Source organism: Ruditapes philippinarum, unplaced genomic scaffold (assembly GCF_026571515.1).
Source record: "Ruditapes philippinarum isolate M1 unplaced genomic scaffold, ASM2657151v2 ctg2621_1_1_1_1, whole genome shotgun sequence".
In the NCBI taxonomy this organism is placed as follows: domain Eukaryota; kingdom Metazoa; phylum Mollusca; class Bivalvia; order Venerida; family Veneridae; genus Ruditapes; species Ruditapes philippinarum.
The window spans coordinates 66735-78772 of NW_026860298.1; the positions used below are offsets into that span (position 1 = coordinate 66735).

The following is a 12038-nucleotide window of genomic DNA, read 5'->3' on the forward strand; positions in this document are numbered from 1 at the left end:
GTTTTTTTTGAAGCCCAACATTTGAAGCCAAACATTTTTATTCTGTGGAATAATGTGCTTTGCATTATTTAGGGAAGAGAAATCAATTTAACGGGAAAATAATCTGCAAAAAATAATTAAGCCCCTTAAAATTTGTTATAATGACTTTGACACTTTAGTTATGTTGTTATAAACGCTCCTGGTTTATTTATAGGAAAGTATTATAATTAACCCTTATGTTAATGCGCAACTTCCGGTTGATACTTGGTGTAGATTTGGTGACAAAAATGCAGCCACGAAACGTACTATTCACATTTTAGTACAGTGCTTACGTGCAAGAAGTTGATTTTTTGATTTATATTATCAACTGTTTGTTTTGTGCTTGTTTTTTGTTTTTTAAGTCTTCATTATTTACCTTTTGTCGGCGATGGAGATTTTTACGATATTGTATGTGCTGACATTAAATTATATTGCAACCGAAGCCTACGAAAGAGGTAAGTGACAATTATAAAGTATTGCAAAATTTGAGAGAAATAATGTTAGTTTATTTTTAAAGTAGATTTACTTTAAAGACAATGCTTTTTCATGTAAAATTGTTTTATTTTCATAGCTTTTCTGCTCGAATTGTGCTACCAACAAGATGCAGTAGTTATGCAATAAATATAATCTTTGTTGAATTTCGAGTTCACACAATTTGCATCAATTGTTGTTGTTTTTATAAATGTAGAAGCTATTCTTTTTAAGTGGATGTGAGAAAAGTAAGTCAAGTAATTTGATCACTGTAATTTTATATGGGTAAGTACGTGTAGAACGTGAAATTTAATTTAAATGCGATCTTATGTAATTATGAGTTAATCAGTTTTAAACAACATTTAATTTTGAAATCTTATACTATATTTTTGCGCTACATATAATGTTTAATTATTTCTTTTGACAGTTAATTAGTGTTGTGAACAACACTTTAAAGGTTATTTACAAAGATATTGTCCTTAAAAAGATAGCACGCTTTTAGGGAGTTTGTTTATTTTAAAGGAATTATAAAACATGTCACAAAAGAGTTGTTTCTGTATCACAACTTTAATATATGTAAAGGAACCAAAGGCTGTGGCGTCAAACCACGTAATATTTCTGTCGTCATTCGAGTAACGTACGCAATTGAAAATTCTATATCATTGACACCATGTTGTATAATGCGACCATGTTTTGAACCTTTACTATTCTATGATTCTAGAAATCGTAAAATTTAACATTTCTGTGTTGCGTTTCATAGAAAGACCTAGATCCAAGTCTGAGACAATTTTGCATTTCAAAGAAAATGTCCTGACTTTTGAGATCCTATATTATGATTCTTTCAATGCAGATTGACATTAACACATCATGAATTAAATTGAATGTCATTGTATTTCTAAACTTTTCTCAAGCGGACGAATTTATTCTTAGTCTAAACTCTTTGACCAACTTTTAAAATATTTATTGAAACAGTCCTTAAATGAGTCCCAAAGTTGCTATTACGTCGATTTAGGAAACACTTAGGACTACCTCTTTTAAACGCAGTCCCGCTATGTAATGTGCAGTGAATAAAGAACGTTGAGTGCTTTCCGCTGCTCCATGAATCTTCAAAAACAAACTTTTTTTTCCGGGGCACTTTAACTACATGCATATTCCCACAGAAGGAATGTGTAGGCGGCGTAAAATGTTTGAGAAAAAATATAGACTCCTTATCAAAGGATGCATAAATTTAAAAAATAGTAAAGAATTTATAGAAAAATCAGTATTTATATGCTTATATGAATTACTTTTTGCATGCCGGTATTTTGAAACGTTGTTTATACATTTTTGAATTATTTGCCTTTACCACAATTTATATGATCATACCTTCCATTATTGACCAATTCACTTATCTGAAAATGGCAAACTATTTCAATATATGCAGATGTACCTTACCCGAAAACCTAGGCGAGGGGTTTATTGACAATAACCTTTAATACTTAATATACTGAGTTGCAAAACAAAGTGCGCACTTGGTTAATTGGAAATTTTGCATACTTATTTACGCAGCATATATACCATGTTCTGTTTGGACATAATCAACATGCCATCCAAAATCTTATATCTTATGGTATAAATGCAATAACATAGAGAATGAATTTATTGGATCTGTTATGAATAAAAGCAGAATAATATTAAATGCCGTTTTTTTTTAAATTTAAAACTTCAAGCGTCATTTCATAACATGCCATAATATGGCACGTTTTTTCGCGAGCGCCAACGTTTGTTTGTTTTTTCTGGCCTTAAGCCGATTTTAACACGTTTGTTTATATTTCGGCGGTCGGTTAGCCTAATCAGCTTTCCTGCATAAATTAAATACTAATTTCTTTGCAAAAGACTGATATGACTTATCTCACATGACTTCTAAATCAGCAGAGATTAGATTTGATGTCAGTGATTAACTGCCAAAGAGACATGTGAAGGTCAGAGCATCTGTGAACTTAAATGTGCTTGGACGATTATCAAATTTGCATTAGAATTGTGAAAACATTTAAGATTAATCATTGCGCTAAAACAGCGTATTCAACAGTCTACCACGGAAATAAGAAAGAAACACCAAAATACATGAATGGAAAGCGTGCTCGAGTATATAAAACTTCCTAATTAGAACAATTTTACCGGAACACCGCTTAAGTATTTTTCCTAATTAGTTGTTTACACGACGAGCCGGCGCTACCCTCAAATGTATAATTTGGACTTGTTACAACCAACATCATATTATTCTGACTTGGTTTACAAATACGCAATTACGCTTTAGTCTCAAGTGTGTACGAGTAGGCTTTTCTACTTATTATCCCGCAAAGGTTGTAAAGTATAACATTATTTTATAACCATAACCGCAGAAACCACCATTTTGCAAGGCCGTTTTTACACTTATTTTGTAGTTTGAAAATGATTTCGTTGATATACATGATCCTCAAAAGAAACCTGTGTTTTACAAATACTTCATGTGTCCACTAAAATAACCAATATCTATATTTCATTAAAACTGACATTGCCGAAAAACGTGTTTTTGCCTCTTTTTTCAAGTTCAAATTAGACTCCGTTTGAAAATATTTTTGCAACATTCTGATTAAATCAATTGTATTGTTATCAAAGCACGTCACCTCAGGTAAAAAGTAAGCAAGTGCTGTTGGAAGAAAGGTAGCGAAAAGTTACTATTTGACACTGTATAACTTTTATGTTTAAAAAGACATGATGTGGGCTAAACTCTCAAGTGATGTTTCAAATGCAAATTTTCGTAGCAAAACATATCAGTTTTAGGAGAACACTCTTTAAAAGAAACCCTTTAAGAGCACACGCTTTAGAAAAACACCATTTAAGAGAACATCATTTAGGAGGACACCTTTTAAGAGAATACGCTTTATGAGAACACCCTTTAAGAGAACACCGTCTTTAGGAGAACACGCTTTAGAAGAACCTCATTAAGAAGAACATCCTTTAGGAGTCAAAGATTTGTTTGTTGCCAAAAAGTGTTGCTTTAGGGTGATAAAATTAACTGTGTATTATTACTTTCGGAAGACAACACTGGTGTTACAGAGAAGCTGTTGGTCTACAGAGGGTTGCTTTCCAAGGGTTACACACTATTTATGGCGGTAAAGGAGTTAGGACCGTATCTCGGTGTCATGAATTTACCATGGCAATAAAACGGATTCAGCGAATACTGCTAAAGATTCTTCAGAATTTGGAGTGTAATGCGCATGAACAACTATCCACGAGTTTTTCTATGACGTCTGTTGAAGCTGGGAAGACTGAAAAAGTGCTGCAGCGCCACACTTAATACCGGACAAGGCGCTTGAATGATAAAGTGCTAAAATCTCCCCCTTTTCAACCAACCAAATGCACTTAAGATGTCTAATTCATCTGTTAACATCGATTTATATATTAAGGGGGCTGGGGACATATTCGAATGATGGCCCCAGTCAATTTTTTTAATTACTCAGACATGGTGTTTTGAAGGTACTGGAAACTTCTGATATTTCTCTGTCATTGTAATTCTTTCTTGTTTGTGTGTAGGAAATGAGCAGTATTTTTGGGTTTTTACCCGAAACTAAGCATTTTGGTAGCTTTGTATGTATTTGTGACTCTCCGAATGGAGGTGAAAAAGTTAAAAATCAAGCTTTGACAGTTGGCGCCAAACAAGTAAGAATTTTCGGATAAATTTTGTGAAAAATCTAAACGTATGACAGACACTTTATTGGTCATTTTTGAAAATGCCAAAGCTTGCACTGCGTGTTAATGATATTTTTAAAAGAATCAGGCAGATTCTGGAGTATGCTGCACCTTCATGAAGATTGCCCATATTGGTATATTTTAGGTGTGATTTTGGCTGGGTGGGGGTAAATATAAATTGCTGTCAGTCATTTTTTAAGGAGCAATGCATGCAAACTATTATTTTCTTCAATGTATGTCATATATCATTAAATAATGCTGTGCAACTGGTTATTTGCCTGTGAAACAGATTTTGAAATATTTGGAATTGTGTTTCTGGCCACACTGAAATACAAAATTGTTCATTTTTTAGGCCCCTGCCTGCTTAAGATAATGAATGAAAAATGTAAGATTAGGCAAAAAAGAAGATATTTTTCTTTTTGTGATCATGATTTCGGCAAACGTCCAACACTGTACCCAAATAGTATGAACTTGTTTAAACTCTGTACTTAGTTACGGCCATTTGTTATCTTGTCAAAGACTTTCTTTTGAAATGTTCAACACTTAATTATGTCTTACAAATGACTGATGCTGATTTATCTCAGTAGTTCATATTTAAACCTTGACAAACAGATCGGCAAACATCGTGTTTTTCCGTATCAGATATATGTTGCTGTCTCTTTGTCATTTCAGTTGTATTTATTTTGCACTATATAACATGAAGAAATTGCCTAACTTTGCCGATTTTTATCGAGTTAATAATGAATTCTTTTACCTTAATCATATTACGTCATTCATTTAAGTGGGACGTGCGGCCAACTGTCCAAAGTTTACGGAAGGTGATTTCCCGGGCTTAAGGATAAGATATAGACGGCAAGGCACCAAAGCACAGTTTAGATGTCGAAAGAAATTTGATAGGTATGGTCCAAAGTTTGCCACATGTCGGTCGGACGGGACGTGGAGCAATGAACCGCCACTTTGTACCAGTAAGTTCTTCTTTTCTTTCTTTTCAAAGCAACTCTGTAATTGTATCTCATATAGCATGTCTTTCTAAACCTAAAAGAAAAAACAAACAAAAAAACAAACAAAAAATTACCTCCTAATTCAATTTTTTTTTCGAATTTCGTTCCATATTGACATTGCATTTCGCAAACAAAGATTATTTCATGTGTTTATAACAATCATTTTAGTACATGAGAGTTTCACTTAAAATATCTCGAAACACGTACTTTTTCTAATATATAACTTGTTATGATTTGCTCATGATCATCGATGAAAATGTATAAATTTATAATTTTAGAGACAGGCTGCGTTCCTCTTGACCCTAGTCAGGTTACAAATCTTGATATGGAAGTTGTAAACGGTGCTGTCGTAAAATTCTCCTGCCTTAATAATTACTTACTGATCGGCGACACACAGGCGCACTGTAATGGAAAAGATTGGAGCGCTCCACTACCTAGATGTGCTGGTAAGCTTTTCGTGCACATATTGCATGCAAGCATAAAAAATAATTTGCTTAAGATATCTTAATCATGTAAGATAAGAAAAAAAATCTTAAATATTCCTTTTCGGGACTTTACCAAACATTTTTCAGCATTTCCTTTCCTACTTTATTTTGGCGTTGATTATATTTCTGCATAGATATATGTTTAGGCTTGTAATGAACTGAGATGTTTGAATTAGAATATGCTTTCACCAATGATGTGTGTCTTTTTTCGAACAAATTTCTCGTCTGCTTTTATTTCTATATTGTATTATGTAATGACCTGGGGCATGATATAGATTATGCCCCGGGTAATGTAAACGTCTAGAGAAAATGATTTAACAGTCAAATTTCATCATAACCCATTTAAACGTTACCACATATTAAGTAATATCATTTCAGGGGCGCGAATCACTTTCAGCAGTTGCATTGGAAAAAGGAACTTTTCGATTACTTGTACCATTTCGCAATTTAAAATTTTGTAGTACAACAGTAGTAGTACAGTAATTTGATATGTTATGTTTCTTTTTATCACAAAAATTGGATATAAAATTTAATATTAAAATTATTTAACAGCACCCCATGACTAACGAAATGTGTTTTTGAGGATGACCTTTGGGGGGTGTTGGAAACAAGATGAACGACGAAAAACAGGACTGGATTCTGAATTTTGAGCAACCCAAACCGGAAATACTGTCCTTAACCACACATACTTTAGGAGAACAAGAAAGGTATTTTGTTTGTGCATAACATTTACGTAACAGTGGCAGTTAAAAAACTCATATGAACTGAAAATATTTTTAAAAACTTGTCCCAACAAGCTTAGTTTTATGACTGTGTGTGTAATGTAACCTAGATCAGTGTCTTTCAAACCCCCGTCTAGTATATATATTGTTAAATTATTTTAGGGCATTACCTGTACTTTGAGACTCGAATCCTACGATGACAGGTCATCAAGCTAATTTACTTTCACCCATGTATACAGAAGATCTCAGCCAATGTGTTTCGATTTCTGGTACCATATTCTGGGCCCGGATGAGAAAGGACGTAAGTGTTAAGGTTTTACTTATGTTTTTTGTTTGTAAATTTGTTGGATTGTTGAATAAAATGTTCTACCACCCTTTTAGGCACAATATACCCTGGGCACTTCGTGGCCGAGTTGTTACGGTCACTAGCTCCGTAGGTTTCCACTTTCCTGAGAGTGAGCTTTCAATATGCTTATGTCTTGTCGGTGGTTTTACTCGTGTGCAGAATGTTTAAAGTCATCATTTCATATAATTTATATGCTCAGATAATATAAAATAAATCGATGTGAATTAAAATGTAAGAATTTTAATTCATTTTCTTATGTTAAAAAGTGTTGCTTTAAGTGCTATATTTTGTATTTGGAATGAAGCTATCTTTACTACAACAAGGTCAGAAATAAAGCACAACCGTTTACCTCACATATTAACCAGCTCTGTATTATAAATAACACTTTTATTTTCAAGATGTTGGCTCCCTAGAAGTGTTTGTTTTAGACCAGTCCCAATATATAGACGACGACGATGTAAAGCCGTTATTCTATATAGATGGAAATCAGGGCGACCAATGGCATCGAGGCAATATTTTATAGAAAAGCAGGACGAACCTTTCCAGGTAAAATTTAAACATAATAAAATGTTATTTATGTGATGCTAAAAAAATTTAACAATTGGCACGGTTAAAGAATGGGACTGGAGCGACAGTATATAACTTTTTAAATTGTATGCGCTCGTGGTTTAGCCTGCCGAGTTTTATCTTTTAAAAACCAAAACATGGAAATATACTTATATTTGAAAAGTATGTATATAAAGAACTTTCAAATGATATAAGAATCTAAAAAAATCGATCCACAAATAAAAAAGCTATAATAACTTTAAAAAAGTCTTCTGCTTAATAATGCATATGAATATTGACTCTTTTTGCCAACCGGTATACCATATGTATATGCAAATGGTGTATTTAGCTATTTTACAAATGGTGTATTTTGCTATTTTACAAATGGTGTATTTATCTTTTTTTCAAATGTCGTATTAACTATTTACAAATGGTGTATTTAACTATATGTATCTTATTTACAAATAGCGTATTTATCCAATTTACAAATGGCGTATTAATCTAGTTTACAAACGGTGTATTTATCTTATTTTCAAATGGTGTATTAACTATTTAAAAATAGTGTATTTTACTATACGTATATGCAAATGGTGTATTTATCTGTTTTACAAATGGCGTGTTAATGTATTTTACAAATGGTGTATTTATATTTTTACAAATGGTGTATTTTACTATATGTATATGCAAATGATATATTTATCTATTTTACAAATGGTGTATTTATCTTATTTACAAATGGTGTATTAACTATTTACAAATGGCGTAATTATCTTTTTTACAAATGGCGTATTTATCTATTTCACAAATGGTGTATTAACTAGTTACAAATGGGGTATTTAAGTTTTAACTAAATGTATACTCAAAAAGGTGTATTTTTCTATTTTACCAATTGTGTATTAACAACATGTAGTTTCTTCTATATGTATATATACATATACTTTACAAATGGTGTAACAACTATTTACAAATGGTGTGATTTACTGCATGTATAAATCAACAACTTACTAATCGATGATTTCACATTTTACAAATTGTTTATTATAACATACATGTACATATACAAATGGTGTATTTAAGGGGAAAATATGCCCAAGAGTGATTTTGTTGCTAAATAAAAACGCTGTTTTGAGTTCGGATGTCAGTAATTATACCACAAGTTTTATTTTGTTTCAGATTTCAATTGTTGCAACTCGAGCCCTCAGCTACATTAGCGATATTGCCATAGACGATGTTCGTCTCCACAACTGCACAAAGAATACAACTTCTCCCCCAGTTACGAGCAGCTCATCTTCTTCAACCACAACGACAACTTCTACTTCAACATCAGGTACAACAACAACAACAACAGTAACAACAAAGATAACAGAAACGTCTTCGCCAACGAGTGTTGTAGTTGAAACGACAACAATAACAAAAACTCCAACTGAAACGACAATAAAGAAAGAAACAACAACAACAAACTCTCCGGAAGCAACGGTCGTAAATACAAGCAAATCAGATACTAATAAGCCGGTTACAACTACCACTGAATCAACAACTGTTATGAAGACGTCATCGTTACCAGACACGTCACAAACCGCTACGTCATCAACTAAAGCGGAGTCATCATCAAAAGTAACTATGGGACGCCAAACAAGTCAAAGCACACCAAAACCATCTTTCACAGAAACTACGATGGGAAAGACAAGAACAATGCAACCGGAAATGAAAACGACGCCAACTAGACAAGCAACTACTCAATCAACGAAGAAAGTTAAAACGCCTGGTCCAGAAACCACAGGTTTTTATTTATTTAGCGAATATATAACTTACAATCATAACAACAACAAAAGGGAGAAATTTTGAAAAATTGTCTAAATGTAGTCTAACTGCAATGCTTTCGCCATCCGCCAATATCGTAATAAATCGGTCATTTTCGGAACTTTTTTTCTCCTTCACAATCTTCGGTATTCAATAATTTTTAACCGTTTGTAACCAGAATTTAGTACATAGCGATAACGGATGAGTGATTGTAAATAATCTAATGGCCAAGATTTTGAAAAAAAAAAACGTTCCGGAAATAACCGATTTGCTACGATATTGACCGATGAATATTTGGCGGGAAAGCATTACAGTAAGACTACCTTAACAATAACCTTATCCAAATTTATTCAAGAAATGGTCTTTATGTACGCGGTTAAGGTAAATATACTTAGTACATGCCAAAAGTTTCCTTCAAGAAATGATCTTTATATCGGTATTTAAGGTAAATAGACTTAGTGCATGCCTAAAGTTCCTTGTTAATCTTAATGTGCTATGATCTGATAAATCATATACCATTATTTTACACCCATGCTTTAGACTGTGGAGCATTTCCGCATATTATCATACTTCAATCCTTTTTAAGTTGTAACAGGATAAACAAGGATATTTGTAATGGTTTTTACATGTAAAGTGAAATACAAGAATTTTGTTGTTTAGAAAATGTGTGTATTTAAGGGAGATAAAGCTTCAATGCATAAAACATAATACTTCTGCGTTATGGGCTGGTGAGTTGTCAATCTTGAAAGTAAACAGTCTTGTATTGCACATATTATATATATGATTAAATAAATAGACCCTAATAAACAAATAGATAAAATATACTTAAGGGGTCACTATGCCCTTGCAAGGGGGCGGACAGGCGAAAGTCAAAATATAATACCACTTGGCCATAATTCCTTTCAATTTCATTATTTAATTCGCAGGAACTAAAATAACCTCCGTATGTAAGGATCCATCTAAATTTAAGTTCAATTTATAAAAAGAGTGTGACAGTCTTTAATTTTGGCAGATTTATATTGTATCCTAAACATTTTTCAATAATAACTTTTAGTCGGTCACCAAAATAACAGTCAATCTGTTGAAAAATGTAGTCAAATCAGCTCAACTTGACAATTAAAAAAACAAACAGCGAATTATCAGTTTCAGTAAATATCTTCATATATTTCTTAGATACTGCAGGGACACCGACGATTGTATCCTCATCTACCACAAGTTCTTCAACCGCTAGCACAAGCTCTTCTACAAAGTCTCCGATTACCTCAACAACCGTCACGTCTTCGACCACGTCAGAAAAATCTTCCACGCCACAACCTACACAAGAGCAAAAGACAACTACAAGAAGTTCTTCAAAGACATCAAGTACATCTCCTACAGATTCTAAGCAAACTAGCACATCGTATGAAAAAACAACTGTTTTCTCTGCTAAAACAAGTGCACCAGGAAATTTCTCTTCAACGTCAAAGTCTACCGCTTTAACAACGACGTCATCTTCATTCTCATCTTCTAGTTCATCATCATCTTCTTCGTTTTCTAGTAGCAGTAGCAGCAGCACATCTAGATTTAGCTCAAGCTCTTCTTCTAGCCTCTCTTCAACTTCAACTTCATCTTACACAAAAACGGCCAATGAGAAGACAGGAGAAACAAAGAGACCATTCACTTACATACACAATACAACCACCACAAAAGGAGTGACAGTAACAAAAGCCGATGTCACCAATACAGATACCAGCGGCAAGACGAGTAAATCTGCTAAATCAACAAAACGAACAATTGAGATAACAACCAAATCATCAGACAAACCTAAAGGGGATAAAGACAACTCTATCACAGTTTCCGAAGGTAGATCACAACACCCAGAAGACGATACACTTAAACCTTTAATGATTGGACTTGGTGTTGGAATTGTTTCCGGCTTGATTATAATTGGGGTAATAGCCTATGTTTGTGTTCGTCGGCGAAAGTTTTATACAAGCCGGCACGAAGATGAACTGAAGCCTATAACAAATTCTGCGTCTCTTCAAAGCCTGAACAATGGACATTTTTATCAAGACGAAGAATACGAATCCGAGTCGTGAATCGTGATGTCATGATTTATTTGCTGTGGTAACTGCGAGTAGAGTTATATAAGTGTGGTAACTGCGAGTCGAGATTATTTTAGTGTGATAACAGTCAGTCCTGAATTCCCTAGAGTGGTAAATGTTTGTCGTAATTATATTAGTTTGTGTAACTGTGATGTGGTAACTGTCAGATGTGGTAAAACTTATACGTATTTGTGAGTCGCTACAAGAGTATCGTGGTAACTGTGAGTCGTGTTTGGATGTGTGTGTGGTAACTGTGATACGTAAAAACACTGTATTTAAAATTCTTTCCCAAAAAACAACGCGACAATAAAACTGTTATGCTGACTGAAATCTATAATTTTTACGTATATATACTATTATGCAATTGTAGGCATGAAGTATTTTATTGAACTTTGATGGAGGGCTGAAGTATTCTTTGTGTGAATATTGTCAGGGAATACCAGTAGTGATATTTGTCTTTTCGGATGTAACATATTCTCATGATCTCTTTTTCTTTTTATACAGAATTAGCTGGCTAAATTTATGTGTCTGATTAGTAATAAATATAAAGTTTACGGTTACAAGGTTATATTTTTGCAAATTCAGCAAAGAAATTCTCATAGCTAGGCAAACAGTAAATATTTGTCTAATTAAATGAATACGAGGGGCGTGTGTGCAAATTATTTTCAGGGGCCCTTTTATTATTTAATTGAAATATCCCCAGGCCAAAAAAAAGCTGGTTGGCTTGGTTAAACAATCAGACCGGTAGGTAGCAAAAGGGGGTTTTTGCCTAGCCTCTTTTGCTGGATTTTAAGGGCGAGTGGAAGGGGAAAAAATGAAAAAGTATATAAAGCATACAGGGTAATAAGACGTTT

At 33.5% G+C, this 12038-nt stretch overlaps 1 protein-coding gene across 1 annotated transcript; it reads left to right on the forward strand.

The window, feature by feature from the left end:
* The first annotated feature begins 230 nt into the window (after positions 1-230).
* LOC132759592 (mucin-2-like) lies at positions 231-11813 on the forward strand. The gene is made up of 8 exons (XM_060751407.1): positions 231-473; positions 4983-5165; positions 5480-5647; positions 6239-6250; positions 6790-6841; positions 7153-7300; positions 8474-9080; positions 10274-11813. The coding sequence occupies exons 1-8, from the start codon at positions 407-409 to the stop codon at positions 11176-11178; spliced, it is 2142 nt and encodes a 713-aa protein (XP_060607390.1). The 5' UTR covers positions 231-406; the 3' UTR covers positions 11179-11813.
* Positions 11814-12038: the final 225 nt, after the last annotated feature.